This window comes from Varroa jacobsoni, unplaced genomic scaffold, assembly GCF_002532875.2.
Source record: "Varroa jacobsoni isolate VJ856 unplaced genomic scaffold, vjacob_1.0 contig01771, whole genome shotgun sequence".
Lineage (NCBI taxonomy): Eukaryota > Metazoa > Arthropoda > Arachnida > Mesostigmata > Varroidae > Varroa > Varroa jacobsoni.
The window spans coordinates 45,555-72,989 of NW_019214690.1; the positions used below are offsets into that span (position 1 = coordinate 45,555).

Sequence of the window (27,435 nt, forward strand, 5' to 3'; positions counted from 1 at the left end):
TAATGCCAACTGGGCGAAAATAACCTCGTTGGATGATCATCCAACTACTTCTGGCTTCGTTAATCTTCCCGGACGCCAAACCGTTATATGGAATTTTCAAGATTAAGGTAGACTTTGCCTTAAGATAGCGAGGATACACAATAGTTGATATAGAAGCCCGTAACGTCTGATTACAGGATTTAGAACACGATAATGGAACATCTGAATTAGAATAATTGTACAAATAAGAAAGAAAATGAAGCTATACGAGCTTTGTGACTAAGCATATAGCTAAAATTAGGGTAATGAGATAACCAATATCAATGCGACATAGTGATCGAAATATGGCAGCCATATACTGGAATAAGCTGAGGCATGTAATCTATATGGATCGTGTGTGACGAATTGATCGATAAGTTCATACGGATATTGTTCGTGTGTGGCGCTGTTCGTCGTTCTACAGAGCGGCAATAGCTGCTCGGTCCGAATACACTTCCTAGTACAGGCTTAACGTTAGTAGATTTCAAACAGGAGGATCACTATAATTTATACCGGGAAGTCAACGTACACAAAGGCAGCTAGAAATTGTTGATAAACCTCTACAGATTAGTCTCGGTATAATAAAGCTAAAAGCAAATTTTATAGGAACTATTCATAGCTTCTAAAAATTCGAAATAATTCTACCTGTGAATTGTGCTAATTACGTGTGTACCAACGAGAGTGAAGCGTCCGAAACTCCGGCAGTCAACAACACGAATCGTAACTGGTGGACAATAGACTTCTTGGTCAGGTAAATCGATGTCTATACTCTTTATCGGCATACTGAAGTTGGGGTTTTTCGAGTAATTAGTGATCACTGATGATTGGACTGTGTAACCACCGCACTCGATATCAACTCTGCAATAGCCATAAATATACGAGTATGTACCATATCAAAACAAAGTAATATTGGCACGTTGGAGTTTAATGTTTTGCAAATGTTATTTGAAATATGTTAGCTGAACTGTGCAGAATGGTTAACCGACATAATGGGCAGGAAATCCGTCAATATTTAAAACGGTTTGTTACAAAATGGATTATTTCAATAGCTTTTACTTAAAAACACTTAAACATCGAGCTTTTCTCACGTGTACAGGTTTTTCAAAGGGCTATCACTTGATAAGCTTCTATGTTATAAACTGTCTAAGTTAGATCATTTTTGAGGAGATAACAATGAAATAATATTGTCTGATTGATGTAATGTTTGGTTACCTAGGTCGGTCGACTTTCAAAAAGTTGACCCTCCGCAGATCTCGTAGACCCCAAAATAGCAGTTCAATCTTATATTTCGAAAGTGTAGGTCGTATACTTCGAGGAATCGGTAACACCGGACCTCTTTCCTGGCGCCACACCGGTTCGACGCTTTCTACGCGACCGGTCAAATCTCCTGGTTTATTGATATCCACGCAGAAAATGAACAAGTAAAGTTTTACTTTCTAATTTATTATAACCATGTCATTATTATAAATTAATTATATGCTAACCTACAGTCGGGAACGTTTGCCTTTTATTATACGTAATATGTTTTGTTAAGCCATAATTTCTTCAACATCTCTAGGTAAAAATTCTTGGAAGTCCAAGATATCCAAATTAATGATATTAGCTCGAATTTATATGTAGAGAAACGTAGAAAAAGTAAACCTTCCGTTTTCGCCTATTGATTACAACGTCTCAAATAAGTTTATCTTGAGGAACGTATTGGTACATGGAAATGTTTTTAAGGTAATCGAGTTAGTAGCGACAAAACAGTGTACTCATGTTTAGGCATGAAGGAAGCTGGAATGTGGAGACAAAGCCTATTTTATTTATTAGTGAAGTCTTTGCCTATTTGGAATTTTTCCTCTAATTTAGGAAAGTGGCTTATTAATATAAAATAATATAGATAAATTACATTATAACAAAACGCATGCCTAAGAAACAGATTTCGTTGTTGCGATGAAAACGTCTAGTGGTATGATCTATTCATTAACTCCTTATGCTTTAGCATCGCAATGTATATGTATGCTATACTGACAAGCTCCAGTAAACGTTTTTTCGGTCTATATGAATGCTGAAACTGAGACTAGAAGTATTTCGACACCATTCCTTCAGATGTCTCACCAGATCGTAGGATTGTTGATTAAGATTGTAGCAGCATGTAGCAGGGTCATGGCTTATTAGATCAAACTTAAATTGTTTTCAGCTGTGTTTGAAGTCGATAGTGACAAACACGCTTTGTGAACGACGGAAACGCAAAACAGCGCGCACTAGCGTGTGCGAAAACTGGTTCGTAGAGGCGTCCTGTGTATTTTTGGGGCATCGTTAGGAACATGAATAATTCATGATAGTACGTTACGGAAGAATACTACGGCGCCGTTAAAGTTTGAATTTGATAACTGAATGCCTCCTTGTGGCTCAGCGAAAGGATGAGTTTGCAGTTGAATTGTATTTGTGCATAGTCCTAATTGAAGCTAAAAGACCCGAAGACGGTGACAAGGGTTATTGCTAAAGGCTTAATGTTAGCAATAATCGACAATTGGGCATACATATACTTTATAAGTATCATCATTTAGAACGTTTATTCTCTAAACTCCCCAGTCGAGCTCCATGTTCTTAATTCGAAGCCTTTCGCAAACTAAGGATCAACTATGTTAAGATAAGGGTAGGTTTAGTCTGCAAGAGCTTCATCACCATCTAGCTACCAACAATAGCCGCACCTGTCATTTGTTTGAGTTAAGGCAACCAAGCCGTGCGAGATAACTTCGTAAGTGGCTAATTGATAAAAATAACTTTTAGTAGATTGAATATTGAGATGCTATAAAGCTGGGATCTATAACAGCATCATTCAATTTTAAAACGGCTAACGCCAATGGATGAGATTACAAAATGTTTTTGTATTAGAACATTCTATTTGCAACTAAAGTTCTGCACACCGGTTTTTTAACAATGTAAAGTTAGTCATTTTAGAAGTTGCATGACTACGAGGATATGAGCTTCAAAAGATTCCATGAATAGGAGCCTTTATAGTTCACAATAGCTATTTCTCATCGAAATGTAACCTACAATTCTTCTTTGTTGATTATGACGTGGAGTATTATGAATTATAATTATGCAGCTACACCCATAACAGTATAAACATCTTAAGGCTGTCCTAATTTCTGCAACCTACCTGTAATTAAGTTGCATTCAATGAGCTCAAACACTGCCAGTAGTTGGCCAGCGTTCTCATTCAAAGAGCGGTAAAGGTCGTGCCATTCAAGTTGGGGAGTCTTGTAGGTGGATTCTTCACGCTCCGACGTGTTGACCGAAGTGCCGAGTTTGACATGGGGCTTTACTTGGGCTCTCCCGAGAAATTCACATTTACCCTAGGCAAGTATTCGGAACCAAAGAAAAACGTGATATTTTGTAAACTCAGTGTCTTGCAACTCTGAAAATACACAATCGCCACTTGTTATGAAAGAATAATCCATAGTCTTTAGGCTCTCCTAGAACCGACGATATTGAATTATAAAGTACTCCGTAACGAACGTAGATTGTACGAATTTTCTCTATTACTAAAAACGTTCGGGCCTAATAATCTTGCATTAGGATTTAATTAAAATAGCCTGTAAGCGACGTGTTCAAGTCTAACTCAGCTGATTTTGTTCTCACAAGTCTCCAAAGCGGCAGCTTCCGTGTAAACGGACTGGAATAGGTTACAGCTTTTAATCTTTTTAATATTCAGACCCTAAAGTTAATCCGAGTTTCAGAAAATTCAATTTGGACTACTCATACTTTTGTGACGTTGATTATGTCACCAGTCCGAATAGCGAATTCAAGGACTCCTGCGGAGCTTGTGACTCACGACGGGTATCAAATCCAGTTTTGCTCCATCCGCTGTTTTTCATGGTAAGCGTTCTGAGAATTAGTATCAGTTGCATACAGGATAGCGTAAGCTACAATGACTTGACTATCTAAGAGCGACACGTTACGTCGTTACTTTCTAGGGATAAGGAAGACTAGTCAAAACGAAAGCCTTCCGTTCGTCGGCTACACTATTCCCGGTAGGGAACAGAATCAACTATTAGCAACCCAGGGTCCAGTTATCTACGTAATGCAGCAAGCGGGAGTATGAGAATGTGCACAATATCCTTTCAGATGTCGAGGTAGGTCAGGTAGATTCGTAAGGTTAGGCACCTACTTTAATTAGATAGCGTCCAAGAACTACCCTTTGCCAATGCCGAGACAAATGCCTAGAATCTACAATGTCTGCAAAACTGCAACCAAAATGCTGGCTTGTTTTTTATACTTTCATATTTTTGTAAACGTTGCACCACATGTCGTAATTGTGTGCACACCGTGACAATGTGTGATATGTTGTTTCTCTGAAAGAAAATTTAATCAGCTCTATTGGCATAGGGGGGTTCGATTAAGCTAGCCTTGGATAAGGGTGCGCAAGTTATTACTGTTCTTTCTCACTTTTTCTCATAAAATGCTATTCAGAACTCGGCTGCACATTACGCAGCAGAACCTCACCGGGGACCTATGGCACACCAATAATAACTTCTGGCCTGCCTAACCTAACAAAAAATTATTATAAACTATCGTCCTCCCTAGGCACAACTACTATGAAAAAAATTAAATTTTAACTTTGTTGAACGACTATTTATTCATGGTCCATATAACCCCACCTAGTCAGGCTAAATTAAAAACAAGTATTTTTTAGCTGATATTACTCTAGAAGAAGCCATTTAAACCAAATAATATATGTAATAATATAAAAATACTATCGAATATGTTGATATATTTTTTCTATTCCGCAGCACCGATAGGCTCAAGTAAATTTTAGCCTATATAATCTTATTTTCCGTAAAACTGCCTTTATCTGTCCAAATTAGGTCGATCCGTAGAGTGCTCGGATCAGGCTGATTCTCATTGAGTTGCTAAAGTGGGAAGGGCTGCAGCTGACCGGAGCCGACTTAGGGAATATAATCTAGTATAGCATATCAAGTTTATTATGTCTCTATTTCAAATATTCAAATAATACCTGATAAAGGTGAATAAATAATATTGATCAATGAGGTTTTTTGTTACAATTTTGGGGCAAAATTTTTGGCTACCAATCGATAGACCTCGATGAACTGAATAAAAGGGCAGTACATGCCCCTTGGTTTAAAGCGGATAGTTTAGCGTAAAAATTCGCTTCACTCGTGTGGTAACGGAGTGAAACTTTGTTACGAGGCAGGTTTCGAATAATTTCTTGAGGGAAGTTTTAATGCGTGGAAATCGGAAAGTTGAAGCGGCTCATGTGACGAACAAATTGGTAGCACAATTATTGCTAAGCTATTGCTTAACAGTAACCCTCAAATTATCGATAGCCTTTTGTGCAAAGTACTACCTTCTTGGCGCCTGTTCTTGTTTTTGTCTTTTTTTAATGCATCTTCTTATACATAACTAAAATAGATATTCCAGCGTGATATCGTAACTGGTTCGTTTTCATGGGACTCAGATGAATATTTTCCATATAGATGTCCATGTAAGAGAGCACTGACTGAAAGCTCTCGATGAGCTGTTCAGTGATATAAATTATGTTCCTATAACCAAATCTCGATTTTCAGGTTGAAAATACTGTTTAAAACTTGGCATGGTACAGAACAGGCTGTTTATAGCACTAAACAATAAACCGGCGAGGTAAGCAAAAAATGATTAATCATTGGTAGAACAGAGTAATACGATTAGTATAACCGGACATTTATAAAAAGGTCACTAAATCGAGTGATAAGTTACGTTAGGCCTCCGTGATAGCCTAGTGGGTAACGTATTAGCATACGTTGTGGTCTAGACTCTAATCCAGGCATAGAGAGACTTTGTTTCTGGCTGAGAGCGCGCCGTTTGATGGAAACATAGAGTTTATGTTAGGCAAATTGCAACGCTTTGCATGATGCACGCTTTAGATGAAGTAACTGAAAAGGATCATAGGGAGCAGGCTCATTGCAACAAGACAGACATTATTAGGTAGCTAGGCTGAATGTAATATCAATGAATCAAATCTGTTAAATCAGCATAAAGCCTGCAGATCTATATACTACTAGACCTATAAGCGTGTTTGCCTATATTATTCAAATCGACTCTGTAAGTAACTTATAAGTAAAGTAAGGAATTTGTGAAAAGTTCATATTGTAGTAGTGTTCAAGTTCTATATTCATATCCAAGTTCTACAAAGTTGTCTTAGAACAAAGATACTAACCACATTATCTTGGTCAAAGACATTGACCACAACTAGGGGTGGATCGTCAATTAATCTTCGGATATCTCCGCAAAGTTCGATTTTTTGCAGCTGAATCATTTCATCCCAAGTAGGACTAAGTGTCTGCTCAATTACCTGAGTACATGCGCTATGCCCACAAAAGTGAACCTGAAAGATGCAATTAGTCTGGTTAGGTTCATATTATTGCATATATATAAATGGAAAGAGCGCGTCATATATACCAATGCTAACCGTAAAACTGTTTAATTTTGATAGTAATGTTCATCTGTCAAGTAAGCATTTTTCCAGACCATTAAAAAATTTAAAGACATCAGTTCTTTCTTCTAATCTATTCTTAAGTATGTCGTAATAGAAGAACGTAATGGAAACTAGGGGATCACTGCTGTTTTGCTAAACGTACGTATTACGGCTTTTGTGAACCAGCAAAGATCTATCAAGTAAGGCAAGGACTGATATAAGTGAACGTGTCATCCTACATAACGGGTTGTTTTTATGTGTGTTTCATTAGCACTAACATAGCTTGTCCTCTGGGCTATTATCTGTTTTTATGATCATTCTCAAAACAACCATCCACCACGACTGAGAGTAATCAACAAAGCATAATAATATATCAAGGCCAGGAAGTTTTCAAACTGGATTACCCGAAGATATCAGGTACGTCCGGAGGGACGAAACCAGATGTATCTTCCACACATTTTTCTGCCTTATGAAGTTTTCCTATAACGATTTTTGTCTTCCGCAAAACGACTAACGGATATGTATCATATAACCATTGTTAGGGTAAAATTTGATGATAGTTCATTATTTATGATGATTTATTTTTAGATCTGCACGAATAAATCTTTGGTTTCTATCTCGAAAATCACTCTAGTTTTTTCGTGAACGTTCAGCCCTTTCACCACCAATACTTTCTCAATATATATTTATATATATATATATATATATATTAATCGAATATCGCCCGTCGGGTCCCTACCTCGCTCGACCAGGTTGCTAATAAAATACATCACAGATTTTATTAATGAAACATGCTCGCCCAGTTGTATCATTGCGCCCTCTAGATGAACTTGAACCAATCAGGTGACGCTTCTTACCAAAATTCCGTTTAGCAGAACAGATTGTGTACAAGCACATCGAATTAGGTCTCCGGCGTATTACTCTACTCTGTCTTTTGCAGTACCTGTTTAATAGCTAAAACATTCTAAGGATATCTAAGGATAATATTTTCGTTGCATTTCCTTGATTGGCTTTTTTATTTCTTGGTATTACAGGTTAGCGGCAAGCGCTTTGTTTATTCTAATTTATTCGAAGTAACCTTCGCTTGGTCAAAGTTCAGCCGTAAAGACCACAAAACTGCTTTCCAGGCAACGTGCCATAACAGTCGATAGAATAGTAACATAATTTGCGTAATAGGCTGTAGGTTTGTAGGCTAATCATTGGCGCGTGAAAGATTGGACCTATTTACTGTGTTTCCTGGTGATCTGATTCTGATCTTCCTCTGATTACGAAACTTGGAAGAAAATGTTCTGTTGCATTTAGCGCTGTATGTACTGAGGGAATTGTCGTAGACATATGCTTAAATAAATAATTAAACACTTGTTTACGTGAAATCATGAGGTATCACGTTTGTCAAGATTACTTTCCAAACACGAATCATTTTGTACCTCGTTCTAATTGGTTTCTATGTTCCGCATCGCCGTTAGGCATCCCATCGGGCGGTTAGCTCCCAGCAAGAAACAGACTGTCTCTCTATGTCCTGATTCGAATCTAGGTCATAGCGTGCCTCGAAGATGAGTAGGCAAATAGGTTACCTACCAAACAATCATAGGCACTTGTCTTAATTGCTTTAAAATAGTCTATCTTTCCAATTATGCGAAACCAGTATGTATAAGGATACACCGATAACTAAAAAATCACGTAGCTATCAACGTCGTGAACTTCGTATAGTTTAACTTGCTGTTTGCTTCACCTTATTCGAACAGTCAACATGAAATCCTTTGAGCTACTGAAAAAACATAGTCAAAACATTGGATGAGCAAGTTTAGAGAAATAGCACACGGCGTGCAACTACAGGGATTTCGTGTAGATAATGCTAATAACTTCAACGAAGTTTCGGAGAATCATTTATTCAGCATTATATGTAATAAAATGTTGGGTATTTACGGCTCACTACCGCTCGTCAAAACTGCAAAAGGATGGTGCAGGGATAGATACGAAAGGCTGCAAATGACATTTTAAAGATTCATCTCTAAGGATTTAGGGCGGCAAATGATTTTAAATAACAACACAAGCCAGACTTGGCGTAAAACTTCTCATTGTACTTCATGGTCTAGTTCTTGAAGATTTCAAGTATCTGACAAAAATCCTAGATATTCAGTAAATTTTCGGCCTAATGTTCACGTGGCTAGGCTTTGTTATTTAGACGGTAAATGCCATTTTCCCGGTAATGCATTTTTAACAGAAGTCAGCAGCAGGCGGTCTCACTTAGTTTACCACGGATATGTCTAATTAATAATAATGTATGTAGCTCGGAACTAATAGCATCACAAGGTCAAAAGCGTAACGCTACGAAAAGCCGCTGATCGACCTTAATCGATAAAGCCAGATGAGGTAATGCGGCGTGTGCTGTTATATTTCAGCAACGTTTCATCATCATAATTTATTCGTGTTTTCACCAAACGCTCGCTATAGCTCCTTTCATGATCTAGTAATAACAAAATATTGGCAAACGACATTTCGGATAGAGTTATTCGAAAATGAATTTTATCCATCCGCCAAATAGACGTCCTAAAAATATGTTCATTTTTCGCGCTATTGTAAGAGTTTTTGTAGATTTAGTGAAGATTAGTAATAGTCGGTTCAGGAAAAGCTGGCATCGGAACTTTAGCATTCTGTTAGTGCAAATTAAATAGTAGAAAACATAGCTACGTGTAATCTTTCGGATAATATTTTTAACACAAATAAATTGGCGGTAGCAGTCGGTTCTTGCAGCACGGCTTGTCTTTATTGAAGACTAGTGATGGATTAGAAACAGGTTTTGATCTTCGCTTTCGGTAATCACTTTCCTAAAAAAAAAAAAAATTAAGAAAAATAAGCTTATTTAAAAATAGTAGTTTCTCGTATATTACAATTATTAGATCACTAACCCAGTGGCAGATACTCGAGAGGGAACGTATGTGTTCCGTGTGGATAACCTGCAACACAAGTTTTAATTGAGATGGACCTCAGAGCCACGACGAGTCTTAGTCAGATTTAGTGCTTCCGTGCATTGTAAGAGCGCGCTTCTGTACCTACACAGACCAATGAAACGGTTTGGGCCAGCTGAAAAGATTCGCTTGTACGGTAAAAGTAACAGCATCGGCTTTTTCTTTTAGCATATATATCCGTCCACTTATAGATCCAGGACAATTGATCCGAACGTCCTAAAAAACGGTACCCATAGAGTTTTCCACATGTATTATGGAGGGCAGCTCAGACAGGTTTGATTCAGATTGTTGCTCTCGCACTACACGTAGTCAGAAAACGTCCTTCGAGGATCCTAATAACACGAAGAAGGTACAATGCCTTGCATCGAATACGCTTCATTTGCATCACACAGCAAAGTGGCATCACTATTTTTGACTTTGCTGAGCTTCCGTTTGCCTACAAGGGACGCCGGCCTACAATAGTTCAAGGTACTGCAAAGCGTTTTTTGCCCCGTTAGCGAAAGCGAACGAAGCGAAGATGAAGAGAACGAGCTTTCTTTATAACCGGAAGGTAGTAGAGTATTTAGACACATTCTCAGAATGCCGGTTACTAAATGATAGCGTATAAATTGCAAAATAAGCCAACAGTTCGTATGGCTTATATTCTGGTTGGATATACTAATATAATAGAGTAAATTGTTTCATTGTTACGTACAGTGAGCTTTATAAGGCACTTAGTAATTGGCCACCTGTCATTTTAGCTGAACTAGCATAAATGTTTTTCTATTATGTCATATTAGTTTATCACTAAAGCACCTCAACCTTGAGTGGAAATCAATGTTATACGCGTCCTAACTGGTGCAATTGACGCGGTTGAGATAAAGAAAGTTCAACGGTTCATTGAAATCTCTATACGTAAAATTCAGAGCGGTTAGGTCAAATTAGGATCAAACGAAATTTACAGTCCGGACTGTTTTTTGAAGGACCAACACAAAAATATTTTGCTGTCGCGGCCGATCAGAAAGTGGCATTAATGAATTTTCACAGTACTTTTGTGACTAATTATTTTTCAGAGCTCTTCGTCTACTACAACTGTATTAAGTAACTACAACTGAAAAGTGTTTAACTGCCTGACTTTCAGGAAATTTGCCAGGAAATATTAACTATATCCAACCGTATATCTTGTTATCCATGCAAACCCATGGTCTAGTCGATGATGCGATATTAAGTAGGCAAGTAGTATCGGTGAGAAAAAAACAGCAGATTCATTTGTCCGACGCGACACATGGATTGACTTGGGGGGTAACACCTCTGTCTTGTATATCTTGATAAAGAAGTGGAAGTTGTGCCGCTAGCGGTCATTAGAAGTAAATCACTGCGTTTATAGGAGCCTTATTCGAATCGAATTTTATCTCCACGTATTTCTAATTGCTGCTTTACCCCAGATACAAGTTTCTACTTGTATCTACTCCGCGTAAGTAATTACTTCTTAATTCAAAACAGGTACATTTAAAAATGGAACCTGCTGGACACCCGGTATTCTAAATACATCTAACTGCCCCTTATGTACCAGTTTCATGTATCTGTTTGTTGTAATGACTGATAGGCAAAAAATAAAAAGCCTACGCTAACGTATCTAGAGCAGTTTACATTGCACAACAAAGCCTAGTCGATCTTAGTCATCTGCAAAACGGCAATCCGGATTGTAGTTTATTCCCTTGGAACATTTGTTGATGGCAATAGTTGTTTTTATTCACGGAAAATTTATGTAATTGTTTCTAGAACACTATGACACGCAAACCACAATACAATTGGGGTGTATAGTATGTATGAACAAAATTATATGTACCAGATGCCTACAAAAAAAAAACAGTATGGCTTCTGGCATCGATAAGTTGAGAATAAGTATGAGATTAAGTACGCTACCCCTATCATTGGTACCCTCCTTGACTTGTTTTGTGGGTGTCGTCGCAGTATGGTGTGCTGACGGCTAGTTTCAACGTGAAAACATGGGTGCACTACTGAACGCAATGGATCCTTTCAGGAGCAATACAAACATTTCGGTCAGCTAGAATTCCATTATCCATAACATGTTTATGACAAGGTCACCATACTGTAGAAGGACTTATATTTCGATTATTTTGAATTGACTGCCTGAACTAAGCTTTGCTTATCACATAACTTCTCTATCATAGCAAATCTTTATAAAAGCGTTAATCTTGTAACCATAATCCAAGATGTTTAACGTATCGAAAATTCTGCCTTTTGAATGTACATAGTTAGATTCTAAAAACTATGGCAGTTGAAACAAATAATATCCATTGCAAACGATTACGTAGATAGCCTAAACGGGAAGCCGTGATGATACTAATGAAATACGTACGACATATTGTTACCTGTGCAAACGGATCGGAGAGTCCGGATGAGTCTGATGCAATTAATGATCTTGCCTGGTACATGTGGGCTCGAAGGGTAAACTTGCCCTTTTCGGTGTAATGCAATCGCTCCGCAGGAACGGCTCTTTTACTGAAACCCTATTAATTGAAGGGTCAAATACAGTGATTGTCGATTGATGCATACAGACAAACATAAGCAAACATAACGAAATAAACAAAAAAAAACAAAATACAAATGGCGACAGTATGAGGGTAAGTGACTGCAGCAGCACTGCAAAGCTAATCCAGCTAGAGTGGCCTTTGAAGGCAACCTATAGCCGTTCATATGGAAACTAGAAATGGGTTCATTTACTTATTACTCTGAAGTAATTTACAATGGTAAAATCGTTCCTTTCTGGAAGCATTTGTTTCTTTGAAATAAAAGTTGTCGGCATTAGATTTCGTGCCGCAGTCAGTCAGTCAATGAGTCTGTCGGTAAAGTTTCTCTGCTAACGTCAACGTGGTTACCGCACCTTTTCGAATACATGAAAGTCGCCTATTTTTATTGAAAATTTTTACTTCCTCTCCCGATATTTTAGGTCGAAAAGCCGCATAGTTACTATCCCCACGACAATTCCCGCAATCTCACGAGTTCTACATTTCTGATCGGTATTCAAGTGTCTCACAAAATAACAAGACCTGAAGAGATATCGGATGCTTATTCGATAGCTAATCATAGTAATTCGATAATTCCCTACAAGATGTATGAGAGTAACTTCAGTCTACCTGTATGTTAGGTACGCTGACGTGTGAGTATCACAACGAATACAATGGAAATTACCTCAGGTACCCCGTCCAAAGAATGCTCTCGCTCATGCCATAATCCGAGCCAAATGTAAACTTCCAAGTCGGCCTCAATGCTCCATACCGAACTCAACGTTTGCTTTTTGTTTCCACCGCCCGGCTGTAAGGTCGAAGTTAGCTAACTTGTGTTATTCTTTGTGTATGCGAGATGTTTCAAAACGATTAACTGTAGAAAGGTAATAGGGCTCAATGATATGACACTTTTCCATTAGGATTATTGCGTTATTATTTATTAATAATGTACCTAGCAGATATCAGTCTGGGTAACATTCGCTCTAAGATAAATACTGCCTGAATTAAAAAAGCGTTGATACGCAGGTGAGTGCGCGTATCTTCTTTTCATCGCTCTTGATCTTTCTCATGTAGTATGAAACTGCTTTAAACTATTTATGGTCAGAGTGTTGGGAATCTTTACACGAAACTAAAGCTCCGTTTTTTAGGTGGTACCGGCCAAACATTATAAGCCCGACAGAAATACCGAAGCATGTGAATGGGGGGTAATAGGGTTACATCTTTTCGACGTATTCGAGTATCTTGGCTAAAAAAGATCGTCTTTTGAGCAATTTTTGTGAAACATCATGACAGAGTTTAGAATTTGTTTTTTTTTTCTCCAAATTTATGAAAGATTGCGTCAAAGCAAAATTTTACGTTATAATTCTCCGCCCCCAATAATTTCGTCCGCAACCCGAAAGACCAAGCACGATGAATTCAAATTCTTAACTATCTCACCTATCAGCACCAGTTATATCTATCTTAAATCAAGTGGGCGCAGCAGGCAGAGAATATTAAAGGAAAGAGTAGATAAACCTTCTGAATCGAGGCAGATTATTGAACGCAGTTGCCCAAAGTGATATCTGTCAATTTGTGTTTTGTACAAATTTCAACTTTTAGTGGCAAACTAGATGTTGGCACTCGATGGTCCCACTCGATGGTATAATGTACCAATGAGACCATCGAGCTTGATATAGGGGTCGTACGTTGCTTACGAATTTGGATCAAACATTGACCTCAAGTTATCTATTGGTAGCCATTCTTTACCACATAAGTGAACAGCGAAGTTATTTTAAGTGCACATTTATTGATGGTGCTTTTTCTAATAGATGCGATCACAACACTGCAAATTGAACGCAAAATATAGGGCTTTAAAAATTGCCATTTGTTCGGTCGTTTTTTCCAATGTTCAAGAAAATAACGATTTTAGATTTTATTATGTACATAAGTATTTGTTAGAATAATTCAAACTTTCATATTGAGAAAGATCATAAGCCTAATTTAAACTTAATTTTATTAATATTGACAAGTTGTGCCCAGAATAACCCCGAAAAGCGAGATAGTCCGCCCGAGGTAAAATTAGTTACAATTTAAAATATCGACACTCAACTTAAACTAGTTTAATTACACTTATACACCCTGAGCTTCTTAAAGACAGACGTGGAAAAAAAATAGTTTTCGATTATTGCTGATATTGGTAATTTGTAAAAATAAACAATTTTTGAATTGAGTTTGTATATAAATGTTATCAGACGCTATTATTAACAGTATATGAACAGTTCTTTGTTTAGCTTTAAAGGTAGATGCGGTGTTTGGCTAATGAAAGCAATTAATATTGTATAAATTTCGACCTGGCGTACTCTACGATCAATTTTCAGAAAAAACGGTTCCTAGCTGTCGGGTGTCAAAGTGTACCGTTGCCTCAATATCCAGCTGAGCTAATCTCTTAGGTTCATAGGCTTCACCGAGTGTAAATATTTAACGGTTCTTCCACCGTTCAGAAAGTCCTCATGTATCCTTATTTTCCGTAATATTTTCCTTACTATATCACATATACAATGGACTTCGTCACGTATAGAATAGTACTAGAGAGAAACGTTCACGTGCTCGCTTATTTGAGGGATTACTTTTCTAAATACCAATAGAGGCATGTTGTTTGTTATATGCCGATGTGTATTCATTAGGGATCGCGATGAATTCCGGTACATCATTCACAAAAGTAACAAGAGCTTGTGTGTCATCGCAGTAATGTAGTTTCTCTTTCGTCCGTATATTTCTATCTTTAATTGTATTATATTTTTTTCGAAGTTTTTAGTCGAACAAAGATATACAAAGTGGCCCACCAATTCGCAAAAACTTTGACGGGTTATTTGTCATCCGCTACCGTTTGTATTAGATTGAAACTAGTTCTTTCAAGAACAAAAGGGGCAAGTTCACTATGAGCAAAAACAGTACATCCTCTTCGCACTTTGACCGAAGACCAGCTACTATTCGGTCTTTTCGCAGCGAACGAACCCTCCATTGAGGGTATGATCTTTTTAGGTTACCTTCAGTCGGCAGTCTAGGGTATTACAAATAAATATACCCCTGCAAAGTAATTAGAAGCATGTTCTTGCATAGCACGACGAGAAGTCCATGGCAGAGAAAAAGACAGTAGGATATGAGAATTAGTTGACACCGTCCAAAGATGCATCCCTGACGATCGCCCTTTTTCGTCAAGTTGTAAGCGGAGAAACCTACGCGAGTAGAACAACCATGCCACGGCTTCTCGACAGGGACCTTAGGTACAAGTCGTGTGTCCTAAACGTAAAAGAGAAGCTCCCTAAGGCTCATAAGACTAGGTGATACAATTTCTATCATTAACTGTTTAGTCCCTTTAGGAATACAAGAGCACTACTTGATTTTTTTCTAATAATCAAATTTTTATCATCGATGCAAGAGGCAACCGCGGAAATGATTGCTAATTCGTTTACTGTTCAAAGAATACAAGGGATATAGTTTTTGATTAATGTGAGAGATTAATCTGAGAGTGATGTTTGGTAAAGGTCATATATACAACAATATTTTTCCCTAAAGGCGAACGCATTAAGAAGACACATTTATGTTTTACGAGCTGTCGCGCGACCGTGTATAATGAAGTGTCTAAAGGAAGGCCACAGGTCTCCAAGCAAGATGGTACGCACGCTCGTACTAACTGAATAGCGCCGGGATGACTGCTCAAAAACATGACCGTGTTTTAAGCACATATGTACAGTTCAGATCTGAATTCGCTGGATTATTATATATATATATATATATATATATATATATATATATATATATGGTGTTGTTGAGGAAACCAAGTCGTGCTTTTTTAAGGAGGCGTTCGCGTATGTGTAAAAGGAACATTCCGAACAAACCTATAATAAATTTAAGTTCCAAATTAAAGTTATAGTTACAATGAATGGTAGCTATATTGAATAAATTTGACCGCCACATGCAGACCACTTCGTTAAAATACCCGTTTTTGCTTAGATACAGTCTTAGAAACAACACGTAGGCAAAGCCCAAATTCAGGTGAGCCACCGCGTATATATCCAGTCGACGATCTCGATTGACGAAAACGTGCTGTTAACTTGAAAATTACGTTACGCCTATTTAGATAAGACGCTAATTATTGGTTCATTTGTCTATAAACGTACGGTATTCTTTATCAACAGTGTATAGTATGGCCCCAAATCGATGTACGCCACATAACTTTTGCCAACGCAACATACGCACCTGTTTGGTCACAAAACGGCCCGAATCAGGTGTAAAAGTATAACGCTGCTAGGTACAAAATATTGTCAAAGGTCCAGCATTAGCTTGATATTAAACAATCGGAACGCCGTTTAATCAGTTAGTTCGTTTGTGTTAGTCCTACATCGCTCTGGCCTTAATCTCTGTGAAGTCTACTTAAAACAAAGACTTCAGTATTTCATCTAACACTGACAGTAGAAGCAAAACATCATTAAAAGCCAGCACTGATCTTCAGGAATCGAATATTTTATTCCGGCTCCTTTACTATTAATTACTGCTATCTTGCTAAGGAAATGTTGTATATATACAAATAAAAGGTTGGCAATCGTGATAGATTCAGTGGCCTACTACGCCGTGGCCATATTATAGTATCAGACATCGACAAACCGATATTCTAATCTCACCTTTAGCAGTATTGTTTGTCTACGATGACAAAGTGGCCCACGTTGTTCATCGATAGGGGAGTAGATAATCTGGCGAGCAGGGATTCGATGGTAGGCGACTCGGCGTCCAGCGGCGAGCATCCAAAGGAAAACGTCTGGTAGCGAATGCTGGGCATCCTCGCAGATGTCCCGCAGCTTTCTAGAGAACTGCTGTGTCGTATGAAGTTTCTCTTTGAACGAGTGCCGATTGAGAAGAGGCCGCATAGCACGGGCCATTGTGCCCATATGATCGATCTCGCGCTGACAGTGTCGCTCCCTTTGCCGGTCCAGTTTGCTTCGCTGCTTCGGTTTAAAGATGAAGGACAAAAACGGGGCAAGATATCGCACCTCTGATTGAAGATATACACATCTCGGTTTCATGCGGATTGCTACTTACCATGCCCGTCCTTTCAAGATACGCACGCGACTCATATGCTTGCTGTATCATGAAGTATATACGTAGAGCTTTTCAGCTGGGAGCAATACAATGATCATTCCGAAGCTCATTTTTTTTAGTATTTTTAAAATGTACAACTTTTGCGCGTAAACCGTACAACACGTTTTCAGCTACGCAATAACCAGGTCAATGTTCCTGGTCTATTGATTACTCAATTTTCACACATTTCACACAACGTACCTAACTGTATTTTGCGTTGCTCGGCTAAATTCGCAAGTATTGTTTTGCTAAGTTAGATATATCAGTTAAAACCGCTGCGTTGAAGATCTAATCTTCTAAAAGCCAAATCTTTTTAAGGCCGATACCCTTTACAAAGGCCAATTTCCCGAGACGATTTTGTATGAAGTGTACGATGGAAGTGATCCTGTATTAAAAACGTAATAAAATGTGATATGAATAGCATGATAAAAGTTGTGCAGCGAAGCAGTCAATAAAACTTTGTTCCAATGACACACGATAACCATAGAACAACACATTTTCAATTTCCCAACGGAAGCCGAACACAGTTACTATCATGTTCCGTGACTTACCTTGGTGCTACTTCTGACAGGATTTTCTTGCTTGTAGTGCTGCAGGTAGGCAACGCAGTCAGCCGACAGCTGCTCCAGGACGCCACGCAGTCTCCGATCGGCGTCGCCTCGTTCTAGTCGTACCATTTCTAACACATCGCTCATCCCAAAATCCAGTCGCTCGAGAATCCTGAGGTTATACATTTTAAATGAATTTCGAAATATGCAAAATGACAATCATGGACATTAATACTATAAGTGTCGATACCATGTCCTCTGATTATCACGAACTTTATTTGAATATGACAAAACTGCCGATGTCTTGGGCAACAGTCAGTTTCTATGAAAATTACCGACGGGAAATTACCCTGGTCGCATGGCACGAACGCATTCAAATTAGGCTTTTAACTTCTTGACGTTTATATCAGCCCTGGACTAAAGATAATTAGTTTTTCTAAAGTTCATTATAGAACCCTAGTTACCGTTGATGACTATCTGCGAATAGCGGACATAGTATCGAGCTAGACGGGATGTAGAACAGCAATCGAATCGTCGTGCATGAAATTGCGCGTGCGTGAAATGAAAACATGAAATTAACAGGGGATCAGACAAGTTAAGGATACGCAAGCTATCGATAGATGGCGTTAGCGAAAACGAGTATACTGGGACCATGTATAGGACTCAAGTATAGTGTGATAGTATAGTATGTGCACAAGGTTGAGAGTAGGACTTGCTCTACAAAGGAACGCCACTTAAAACTGTAATACCGATATTTCAAAGAAAACCGATAGGTTACATGAGCGATCAATAATACTTAGTTATTTAATATATTATGCTTATGGTAGAATTTTTTAAAGTTGAGCTTCTCGCTAAAGTTCATTTGAAATAAGTAGATTTGAAAAATGGCCGATTATGCTATATACATCATTACTAGTTTGTTACTACTTAGGCATATGGATAAAAATACCATATATTTTCAATGCATTACTTTCCTAACTAGCAATAGACATTTTCAGTATAGGCGTCATCGAAGAGTTCGGTCGATCATTTACGTAAATATGGTATAGGCATGTTTTCATCAATATGATGTATGAAACATATATTCTATATATGTCACCTACTGAAACTCATCTATGATGGTATATAAAACCTGATCTTATCGACTAGATGACAACAGCAGCCATGATTTTCAGCGTAGTCGTAGAGCCAAAGGAAAATAGCTAGCTAATAAAGAGTGGACTCAGCTATTTTTACTAAAATTTAACCCTAACTAATTTCCTAAACGGGTTTTGTAACAACATCCTACGACGAGCATTCAAAGCGTTCTGCAAAGCCCAGATTCAAACTTACTACTGTTTTACGGCAATATACAAAATTACGTGTGTTTTCAAAGATGGACTTAACAATGCTTGCCGACTCATTACCAAAATGACTTGTATTTTTTTTATATCTTACAATAAATCCTTCTTCAGGGGGGGGGGGGGTAAGTTGGGATCATATCGTCGTAGGCTATACCTACTGACCAGTATGCAAACTAGGAGCTTCATCATCATAGAATATCGGTCACCCTAATTTGCTTTTCATAATCAGAATTTAAATACATTTGTACATCTATTTTAGAGCGATAACCTAAACACATTGTAGCGTGTTAAAAAACCTTTAGGTTAATTTATCTGCAGCCCATAAAGGTCGATGTGTCTACGATGTAGCCTATCGACATGTAAACTTTTTTCTATTCTTTTTCTAGCGTGCAGTGGTTAAAGCCAGCAGTGAAGTCTCTCGTTAAGTCAATCATCTGCAATCGCCGCGTCGACGTGCGCAAACACAGTCAAAATAAGTTCGACTTAGCCTATCCTTTCGACCGTGCCAGCCACACATGATTTTTGGCTATTTCGTGCTTATATGCCTCGTTGTCATGGTTACCATCCTTCAACAAGAGTTTCGTTTGTGTCCGCCATATTGACCTGCAACATGCGCTCATTGACCCTTGTTGTTTATGTCCCGCCCTCATCTTGCTTCTTCTTCTTCTTCTGTTACTGGCTTCAACCATCTATACCTAGTTTGGCTTCGTATTCTAGTCATTGTCTTACCCGCTCGCTAGTCACCAATGGCACAGGCAGAAGCCACCATTGCAAATACCACACTTAACCAAAGCTAATTACAGTGTGACGGGAGCCATCTGCTTTTCCATAGTCCCTCCTGGAGTCACCTGTTATCTATGAGATACACGTCTAGAGGAAAGTCCAGCGTCTTCTTCCAAAACCTTGCTTTGTTCCCTTTTGCCTCTCGAACACAAAATACCGCCCTGAGTGAAGGGCCCAACCCAATTACGTATTTGCAGCCATTGTCTATCGAATTAGTCGAGAAAATCAGTTGCTACGCCGACAGGACGCGGGGCAACTGATTTTCTACTGATAAGGCCTTTTGGGTAGATCACCGGCAGAATCTGTCTTCTCCAAACGTTCTTTTCGAATTTAGCTTCATTTTGTTCTGTATACTGTAGCTCAACACGACTAGGCGGGACTATGCTATTGTATAATACACATCGAAGGCAAAAACAAGCAACAGACTATTCTCGCAGTGAACCCTAGATATCGCATGTATAGCCCAACCATGCAATTTAAAGCAAATCTTGCCCTCCTTGTATTATAGTAACAAAAATATATCTGGGTCTTCCTTTTACAACAATGTTGAAAGGTTCAGCTTCTATCGGTATCGACGATGAGTCAATTTATATAACACGGTGTATTATCTTCACAAAATTCTTGTGCTAGTCAATCGACAGAGACGCGTGGGCTGTGTGGTAAGGCCGCAGCCTTAAACATAGCTAGCAGTTACCAGTCCTCTAATCACAAGGCAAGCACGATTAAGACTCACGCAAGGGTATCGGATCCAAAGCTTCCACAAACGTATTCAGAATAATTCATAGGCAGATTAGATAGATAGATAGATAGATAGAAACATTCCACCTCACACTATCTTATTAAATGTACATACAATAAATAGCTATATCGTACTTTGAACGACTCACCTGTACAACATATTTGAGAGATAGAGTCTTCGTCTGTGATCGGGCCAATTACTGCGAACCCAAATAACGGGCTTAACATGTCCAAATGGCAGGTTAAGGTGCTCACTAGGCTCTGGACCCAGAACAGGTTTCATTGCCGGAGTCGTCGAACACCATTCTGGTTCAATCGACTCTTTTGAGCCTGCCGCACTGGATCCACATTCGCCGTCTAGCGTATTGCCCGCGTTGCCTATGCTTAGTTCGAACTGAACCGGTTTGTCCTGAAAAATGAACTATCCTAAGTCTAACATAGGAAATAGATCTAGCAAATCATATGCATTAAACCACTATTCGTAAACATTGAAAAATTGTTTTGAAAAACTCACACCTATTCATCTAATAATTAGTACTCTAGGTAGCTTGAACTAGCGGCAAACCTGGCCCTATTCTATACTATTAGACCGTAGCGTGTGTGTACCTGAAATCGTTTATCAATCATGTGTGCTTCCATAACAACTGCCGAAAGGAAGAAGTCTGCGCTAACAGCCTGACTGCTATCATCTGCAACTGGAGGAGCTGCTTCGACGTGAACCGAGGGAGGCAGCTGCATTACGGCCATATCTGGTAAGACCTGCGTTCGTACAGATACAAGCAGGCGACCCCTACAAAAATGGTAAGTAAACCATGACGGGACAAAAATCATTGACGAGGAATAACTAACTTATGGCAAAAAATGCTGTCCGTGATGAGCGAACTAAGTAGGTTGCGTAAGAAAAGATCAAGGTTTTACTGGTCGCGAATAGATAGTTTATGCCTGCATCAACACTAGTTGCGTCGTCTTCATCTAAGTATCCCAAAAACTATACAATTAAACAACAGTATACGATCGTGAAAGCTGGAAACATTTTCTGAGACTCATCGCAGCCCAGCTATCTGAGTAAGCTTCAGATAATACCTTCAGTTAAAAACCTTTCTCTCTGATACTCATGTATTCCGATAGTTACGTATTTATCTAAATGGTTAAAGTTCAATTTTTAAGACAGAAATTCCATGTTTATTCGGAAGAGTTGGTTGCAAACCAATCAGCGAAAATCTATAGGAGTTAAAACAGACAGTGACCCTTCGATCGTGTTTTTGATGAGCTCATCATCTTGTATTGTTCGATAAAAATGACAAAAAAACATAACAATAAATCTATTAGAAATCAAGGACAGATTGAGAAATCATAGAAAAGAATGCTATAACGTATTCAAGCGTCAAAGATCATTAAAACGCCTGAGACAAATCACCTTTAACATTAATTTAACTACAGACTGATTTAAGACATGGATTATTTTTGAACATGTCTAAATGACGGAGAAGTTGTACCAGCCAAGATTCGCTAAGCTACGACAAGTACCTTCAATATTATACACGTTGGAATACTAAGATCTGCAATTAATGGCCCATAGTATATTAGACTCTTATTTATTCTAATTTTTAGTATCCCACTGATTAAGTTGGATTAGCGATACAGCCAGCCAGCCAGCCAGCCAGCCAGCCAGCCAGCCGTACGACCCATTATGTGCAATAGATATGCAGATGTGCACAGGTGCGTTGTTTACCTGTACATGACACCTTCCGCCAATCCGTCGTTCAACGGAGCGTGAGCACTCTCTCGCTGGAATACCGAATCGCTACTACGTGCTGATCCGTAGAGGTAAATGAAGCATGGTCCAAATGTCGGTAGAAAACCCTTATCGCCATCGTTTGATATCTGTTCACAACATAAAGCATACTTAAGAGCTGGACGTATTTGCGCGTCATGATTAAGCGAGCCACGAATACCACCAGCGTTCGGTGCAAAACTTTTGCGTAGAGAATTGTGGCTGAAACGAGTTGAACCTCCGTTCGATAGAATTTACTAAACATGAGGGACAGCGTTCAATAATGTAAAATGTGTTAATGTATATGTAGACTCGCGTCTATTCACTTAATTAATGTGATTCATTACTGCCACGACTTATCCAGCATGAACAGTAGCTTCTTGCATTGTTATTACCCCCTTTTGAAGTTATTTCCCTAAGCAATAATATAGCCAGGTTTGATTCGTTTTGCGCATGACTAAACAAGCTCCCACCTGATTTTAGACCTATATCTCGTTATCAGGCTATTGTAATTCTCGTTGTTTCATTCGGTCAATCTATTAGCAGCGTTTCGCGTATGATACTTACTCTGCTTTACGTGTTCCGTTCACCCATTAGAATATTCCAATGCTCCTGCAAATTATTATTATTATTGTTCTCTATTACACCCAGCCTAAATTCATTGTTTAATTGCACCCTAACAGGTGTCCGTTTTGCTTCGTTAGATCCTGTTGCAGTTACTCCATTATGCTATGGAAATGACCTATTCTGGGTAATAGATCGAGCGATTGAAAATCCTGCTGAAAGAAATAATCCATGCTATGTTGAAACTAATCTGTTGATATGATGCACGATGCAACATTGATGTTAACAATATGAAGCCGTACAAATTGTACGCCACTTATGCATCTAAAATTAATCCACTCGGTGACAGTTCGAAAATTCACCCAACCTAAACACCGTAGTCATCCTCAACCTCTTGTTGGAACGTTGTTGCAAACTAGATGCCATCTATGTTTCTGGTTTTACACCGTTAGGATTTCCATTAGACGGCTGGCCCCCTACACGAAACCAAACGTGTCCATGCTCGGGTCCAAACTTGTACCACAACGTACCCCGATACCCTGCCGCATTTGTACTGTTTTTCTATTTCAATTAACCATATGTTTCAGAAAAAAAATGCTTTATCCTAGTAAAAAATGTGAATCATTATGGATCGAAACGGTTCAGATTGCTGCACACATACGATAGGCTTTATTTTACGAGCAACTCTTCCAAAGATGAAATGTTACTGACTAATAAAAAAAAGTCAGCCCACCACTAAAGAGACGATTTCGATCCCATAGACAGACATGGAGCTTTAGAAGTATGCAAATGAACTTTGGACAAAAAAGAACAAGCTAACCATCTATTTAATCATCCCAATGGAAGTTGTACATTTCGGGTGTGGCACACTTGTTCCACCGTTCTTTTGGTTCTCTAAGCATTTTTCCAATTGCCCCGGGCTCTTAATTAATAATTTTTTTTTTAATTGAAGGAAGAAGAGAAGGTCGCAGAGGGCTAAATCTGGTGCATTCGGGGGCTGGAGCGAGTTTCTTTGCAAAAACTGTTGTAGGAATTATGAAGCGCGAACCGGTGCATCGTAGTGATTTGTTATACCGCAATTACGGTCTCTGACATTTGACAGGTTCGGACAATCTTCTGAAAACCTTTTTCAGATGCCTTTCGATGATTGTGGGGTCATGGTGAACGATTTTTCGACAATCGAACGAAACCGTGAGAAGCACCTTCATTTTGTTGTCTAAATTGTGCTACTTTCTTCGGTCGGCGCTCGTTTTCAAACCTGCAGTCGTACACCCACGTATGATCATCCATAGTAAGGTGCTCAGGCGAAATTAGCAGTATCAAAGGGTTTTCCGGATGCCACTTTTCATGGATATTCGTCTGGTGGACATTCGGCTATTTCAGCACAAATTTTATCTTAATGGTTAGTCAGTTTGTCTGACAATAGCCGATTGAGAGCTATATGTTTTCTGCTAGCTTTCTTATGGTGAGTCGGCGGTTGGTAGGCGCAAATTGTTTCACGTTTAGCACTTTTTTTTGTCCGTGATCCCTGTCACAGGCCTTTCAAGATAGGGAGTACCGCTTTTAATTGACTCTGTCCACTCTCGAAACGCCTGAACTACCTGTTTACTTGAGCTTCGCTCAGTGTCTGATTTTTTCAACATCACCAAGGTGTCTGTGCAGTTAATTTTATCTGTTACATAACACCTAATACACACGCAGTACTTTATCTAGAAAAAATCGCAGAACGCCCAACACATAGACTTAACCTCATAGAAAATCCTCTAGATCGCATTGGATTGTTATGGAATTTTATCCGTATGTAGAAGAAGTTTTCGCCGGAACAAACATAGATTTTTTTGGAGCGAAATGAATGTTTAAAACTCGGCAAAAAATTTTGAGTAAGGTCATATACACTAATAACAGATACATGTGTACAAGGCCAATGTAGTAGCAATAATAATAACACTCGTAACATTTTAAGTTAGTAGCAGAACTGGGATAAAATTCTGCACAGCTGTATAATAGTTAGTAGCGGGCCGGCGAGGCCAACAAGCAATCAGCAATAGGTATAGATTAGCCTGAAAGATTATGTGTACTAGGCAGGCGTAATCGGCCATCGATTACGCCAAGCAGAGGAAAATGATTCATCTTTATCAAAATTATTAAGTTTCGGGTCGTCAAGCAAGCCTATCGGTACAGAATTATTCCCGAACCGAATGTCCGTAGCATTAGTAAATGATACAGATCAATTCATATTCCCTATTTTTCTAATTTATATAAATTTTCCATTAGACAAAGTGACACTGCACTCGACCAAAGAGTTAAAAAAAAAAAAAGAACTTATCGTTTCAGTTGAACGAAATTCACCAGCATAGTTAATACTTCCTAAGTTCTAGTTACAAATGGCGACAAATGTCATCTGATGACTAAGAAAACGCCGACCAACATCTCCGATTCATCGTTTAGTTAGTATTAGAATCATAGAATTTATGGCTGAGAGCTCGTCATTAAATCACTAGTTGCACTTTTAGCTATAACAAAAATTACAATAGTAATTATACTGTTATAACAAGAGTAGCACACCGTTGCACGTATTCCCATAGAGCGTACGGGCAGTCGTATACTAAAAAAGTACCGAAATGCCATAGTATCAAGGAGAACAGGAACGCTGAGGGGTGTTGTCAAGTGTCTACATAGTTTATGATTTGTTTTGCAGCTGTTCGAGCTCAACTTAAATAGTATCAAACGCTTCAGCAAACAGAACACGCTTGCCGTTTCAGCAGAGTTGGGAGGCTATTGATTTCCTTATGTGAAACAGTATTTAAGAAGCATATGTGGTGAGGCTTCACGATACAAATGGTAACTGTTCAACACAGGAAGCGTAGCCTGTATCCGAAAAATTTGAAGTAATTCATCTCATTTAGGCGATTTTTATTGAAGAAAATCGTACCGCTCGTTTCATATGATATAGTTATCTTCTAGCAAATATAATTAGCGTATACAGGTGTATTGCATTAATTATATGTTTGATGATGCCCAATGATCCATTTGGCTTGCTCATTGTAGTACAAAGGTTGAAGTTTAGTCATCTACTTCGGGTTCCACTATAAGCTAAATCGTTGTAATGGGTCTTAGTTTAAAATACTACAACAGTAATTGATGAACGTCACGTATCTGTTCCAGAACAGGCTCAGGCTAAGGTTTATCGAATGGTGCTCTCGTTTTTGATTTAAACGAACGTTTTAAGTTGTTCAATTTATAGTAAAAGTAGCATTATCTATCGATAATCCATGATGCTTAGACAGCTCTCCATAAAAGAAGGAAGGCCCACAATGGGAACAGTTTAACATCTCCGTTTGAAAATTATACCTATAGCGTAGTCCATATCGTGGCCTACCTAGCCTATAATTGTAATTTATTAAAGTTTAAAAAGTAATAAATTATGAAAAAATAATAAAAATGGGATATATTTTGAGTGTTTGATTTATACTGATCTCATTCATCTTATTAAAATAAAGCAAAGGGGACAATGGTAGTATGAATATCCAAAAACCCAAATCTCCATGTTGTCAACTACTTGACATTTCAACATTTAACATGTTTCCAACATGAAAATGTAAACAATATTTTTAAAAAATGAAACAATGTTTATTACGTATAAGCACTAATTTACTTATTTTCAAAAAAGTGCAATGATGACCAATGCCAAAATAACAATGAGTTAAAGCTCGGTAAAATAAAATCCACAACTTCTACGAATTTAGCCATAGCTTCGAACTTCGTTTTTATGGTATATATAATTTTCGAAAAGCCACTGTAACAGATGAAAATAATAATCAAAACATAAAATTTCGATTTTTTATAAAATTATATAAAAAATGTTCACTTTCTTCACACCTGTTATCTGACTTTTACATATAGGTGATATACAGGTGACTTTTGCATACAATTGTAACCGAATCGATTTTTAAAGCATTAAACGAATTTAGAATTCAGACAAAATTTTACCTTGGAAATGTCGATAAAATGGGTAGCGATGACGGCGTCTTTGACAGGTCCGTTGTCGCGCAGCTGAAGTTTAATTCGTTGGCAAAGAGGCGGAAACATCTCAGTGAACACAACCTGCTCATTCCAAGCAGGCGAGCAGCAGCTTTTCTTCACTGATGTCTTGCCCTACGCGATACGTAAATCAGGTAACGAATAATATCTTGATCAGTTGCTTCACAATGGACGTCATATGTATATACACACATAAAAAAAATAGGTGATCTGTAAGCTTCAATCTATTCCTCATACTTACGGTAAGGCCAGCAAAAGAAACTTGTACATAGGTGTTGATGAGTTGTTGCTGGTTGTCCTGAACAAGAACTTTTTTCACAGAAGCCACGAAGTTACCTCCACTCGCACGAGGTAGCCCATCAGCTTCGTGCACTGAGACGATGTAACGTGCATGCTGTCTTTCTAAGGGCATTCCCTCTGGTAGCAAGAGATTTCTGCAGAAGGAACGAATCGCGCAACAAATAATGTTAATATAATAATGAGTAAAGACCACATGCTGACTATGTCATGTATACATTATAGGATTATGTTGTACCAGTCTAAAGTACTGAGCAAATGAATTCCTTTAT

At 38.4% G+C, this 27,435-nt stretch overlaps 1 protein-coding gene and 1 long non-coding RNA gene across 3 annotated transcripts in view; one reads left to right on the top strand and one right to left on the bottom strand.

The window, feature by feature from the left end:
• Positions 1–27,278, bottom strand: part of LOC111272199 (otoferlin) — a 43,759-nt gene extending 16,481 nt beyond the window's left edge. The window contains exons 1-13 of the mRNA XM_086973197.1: positions 27,108–27,278; positions 26,816–26,980; positions 22,220–22,371; positions 21,094–21,277; positions 20,637–20,896; positions 17,627–17,795; positions 16,622–16,942; positions 12,646–12,768; positions 11,826–11,963; positions 6,224–6,391; positions 3,167–3,362; positions 1,231–1,405; positions 664–876 (exon numbers count right to left, since the gene is read on the bottom strand). Coding sequence (XP_086829323.1) covers positions 664–876; positions 1,231–1,405; positions 3,167–3,362; positions 6,224–6,391; positions 11,826–11,963; positions 12,646–12,768; positions 16,622–16,942; positions 17,627–17,795; positions 20,637–20,896; positions 21,094–21,277; positions 22,220–22,371; positions 26,816–26,980; positions 27,108–27,278 — 2,435 coding nt within the window. The remainder of the gene's footprint in view (positions 1–663; positions 877–1,230; positions 1,406–3,166; positions 3,363–6,223; positions 6,392–11,825; positions 11,964–12,645; positions 12,769–16,621; positions 16,943–17,626; positions 17,796–20,636; positions 20,897–21,093; positions 21,278–22,219; positions 22,372–26,815; positions 26,981–27,107) is intronic.
• LOC111272200 (uncharacterized) lies at positions 694–17,749 on the top strand. Of its 2 annotated transcripts, none has more exons than XR_015315629.1 (5): positions 694–769; positions 1,319–1,439; positions 3,747–3,885; positions 3,984–4,142; positions 17,664–17,749. It is a non-coding gene; the product is annotated as an uncharacterized LOC111272200 (long non-coding RNA). The 2 variants fall into 2 exon arrangements; XR_002687379.2 differs by lacking the exon at positions 17,664–17,749 and adding an exon at positions 4,875–6,177.
• Positions 27,279–27,435: the final 157 nt, after the last annotated feature.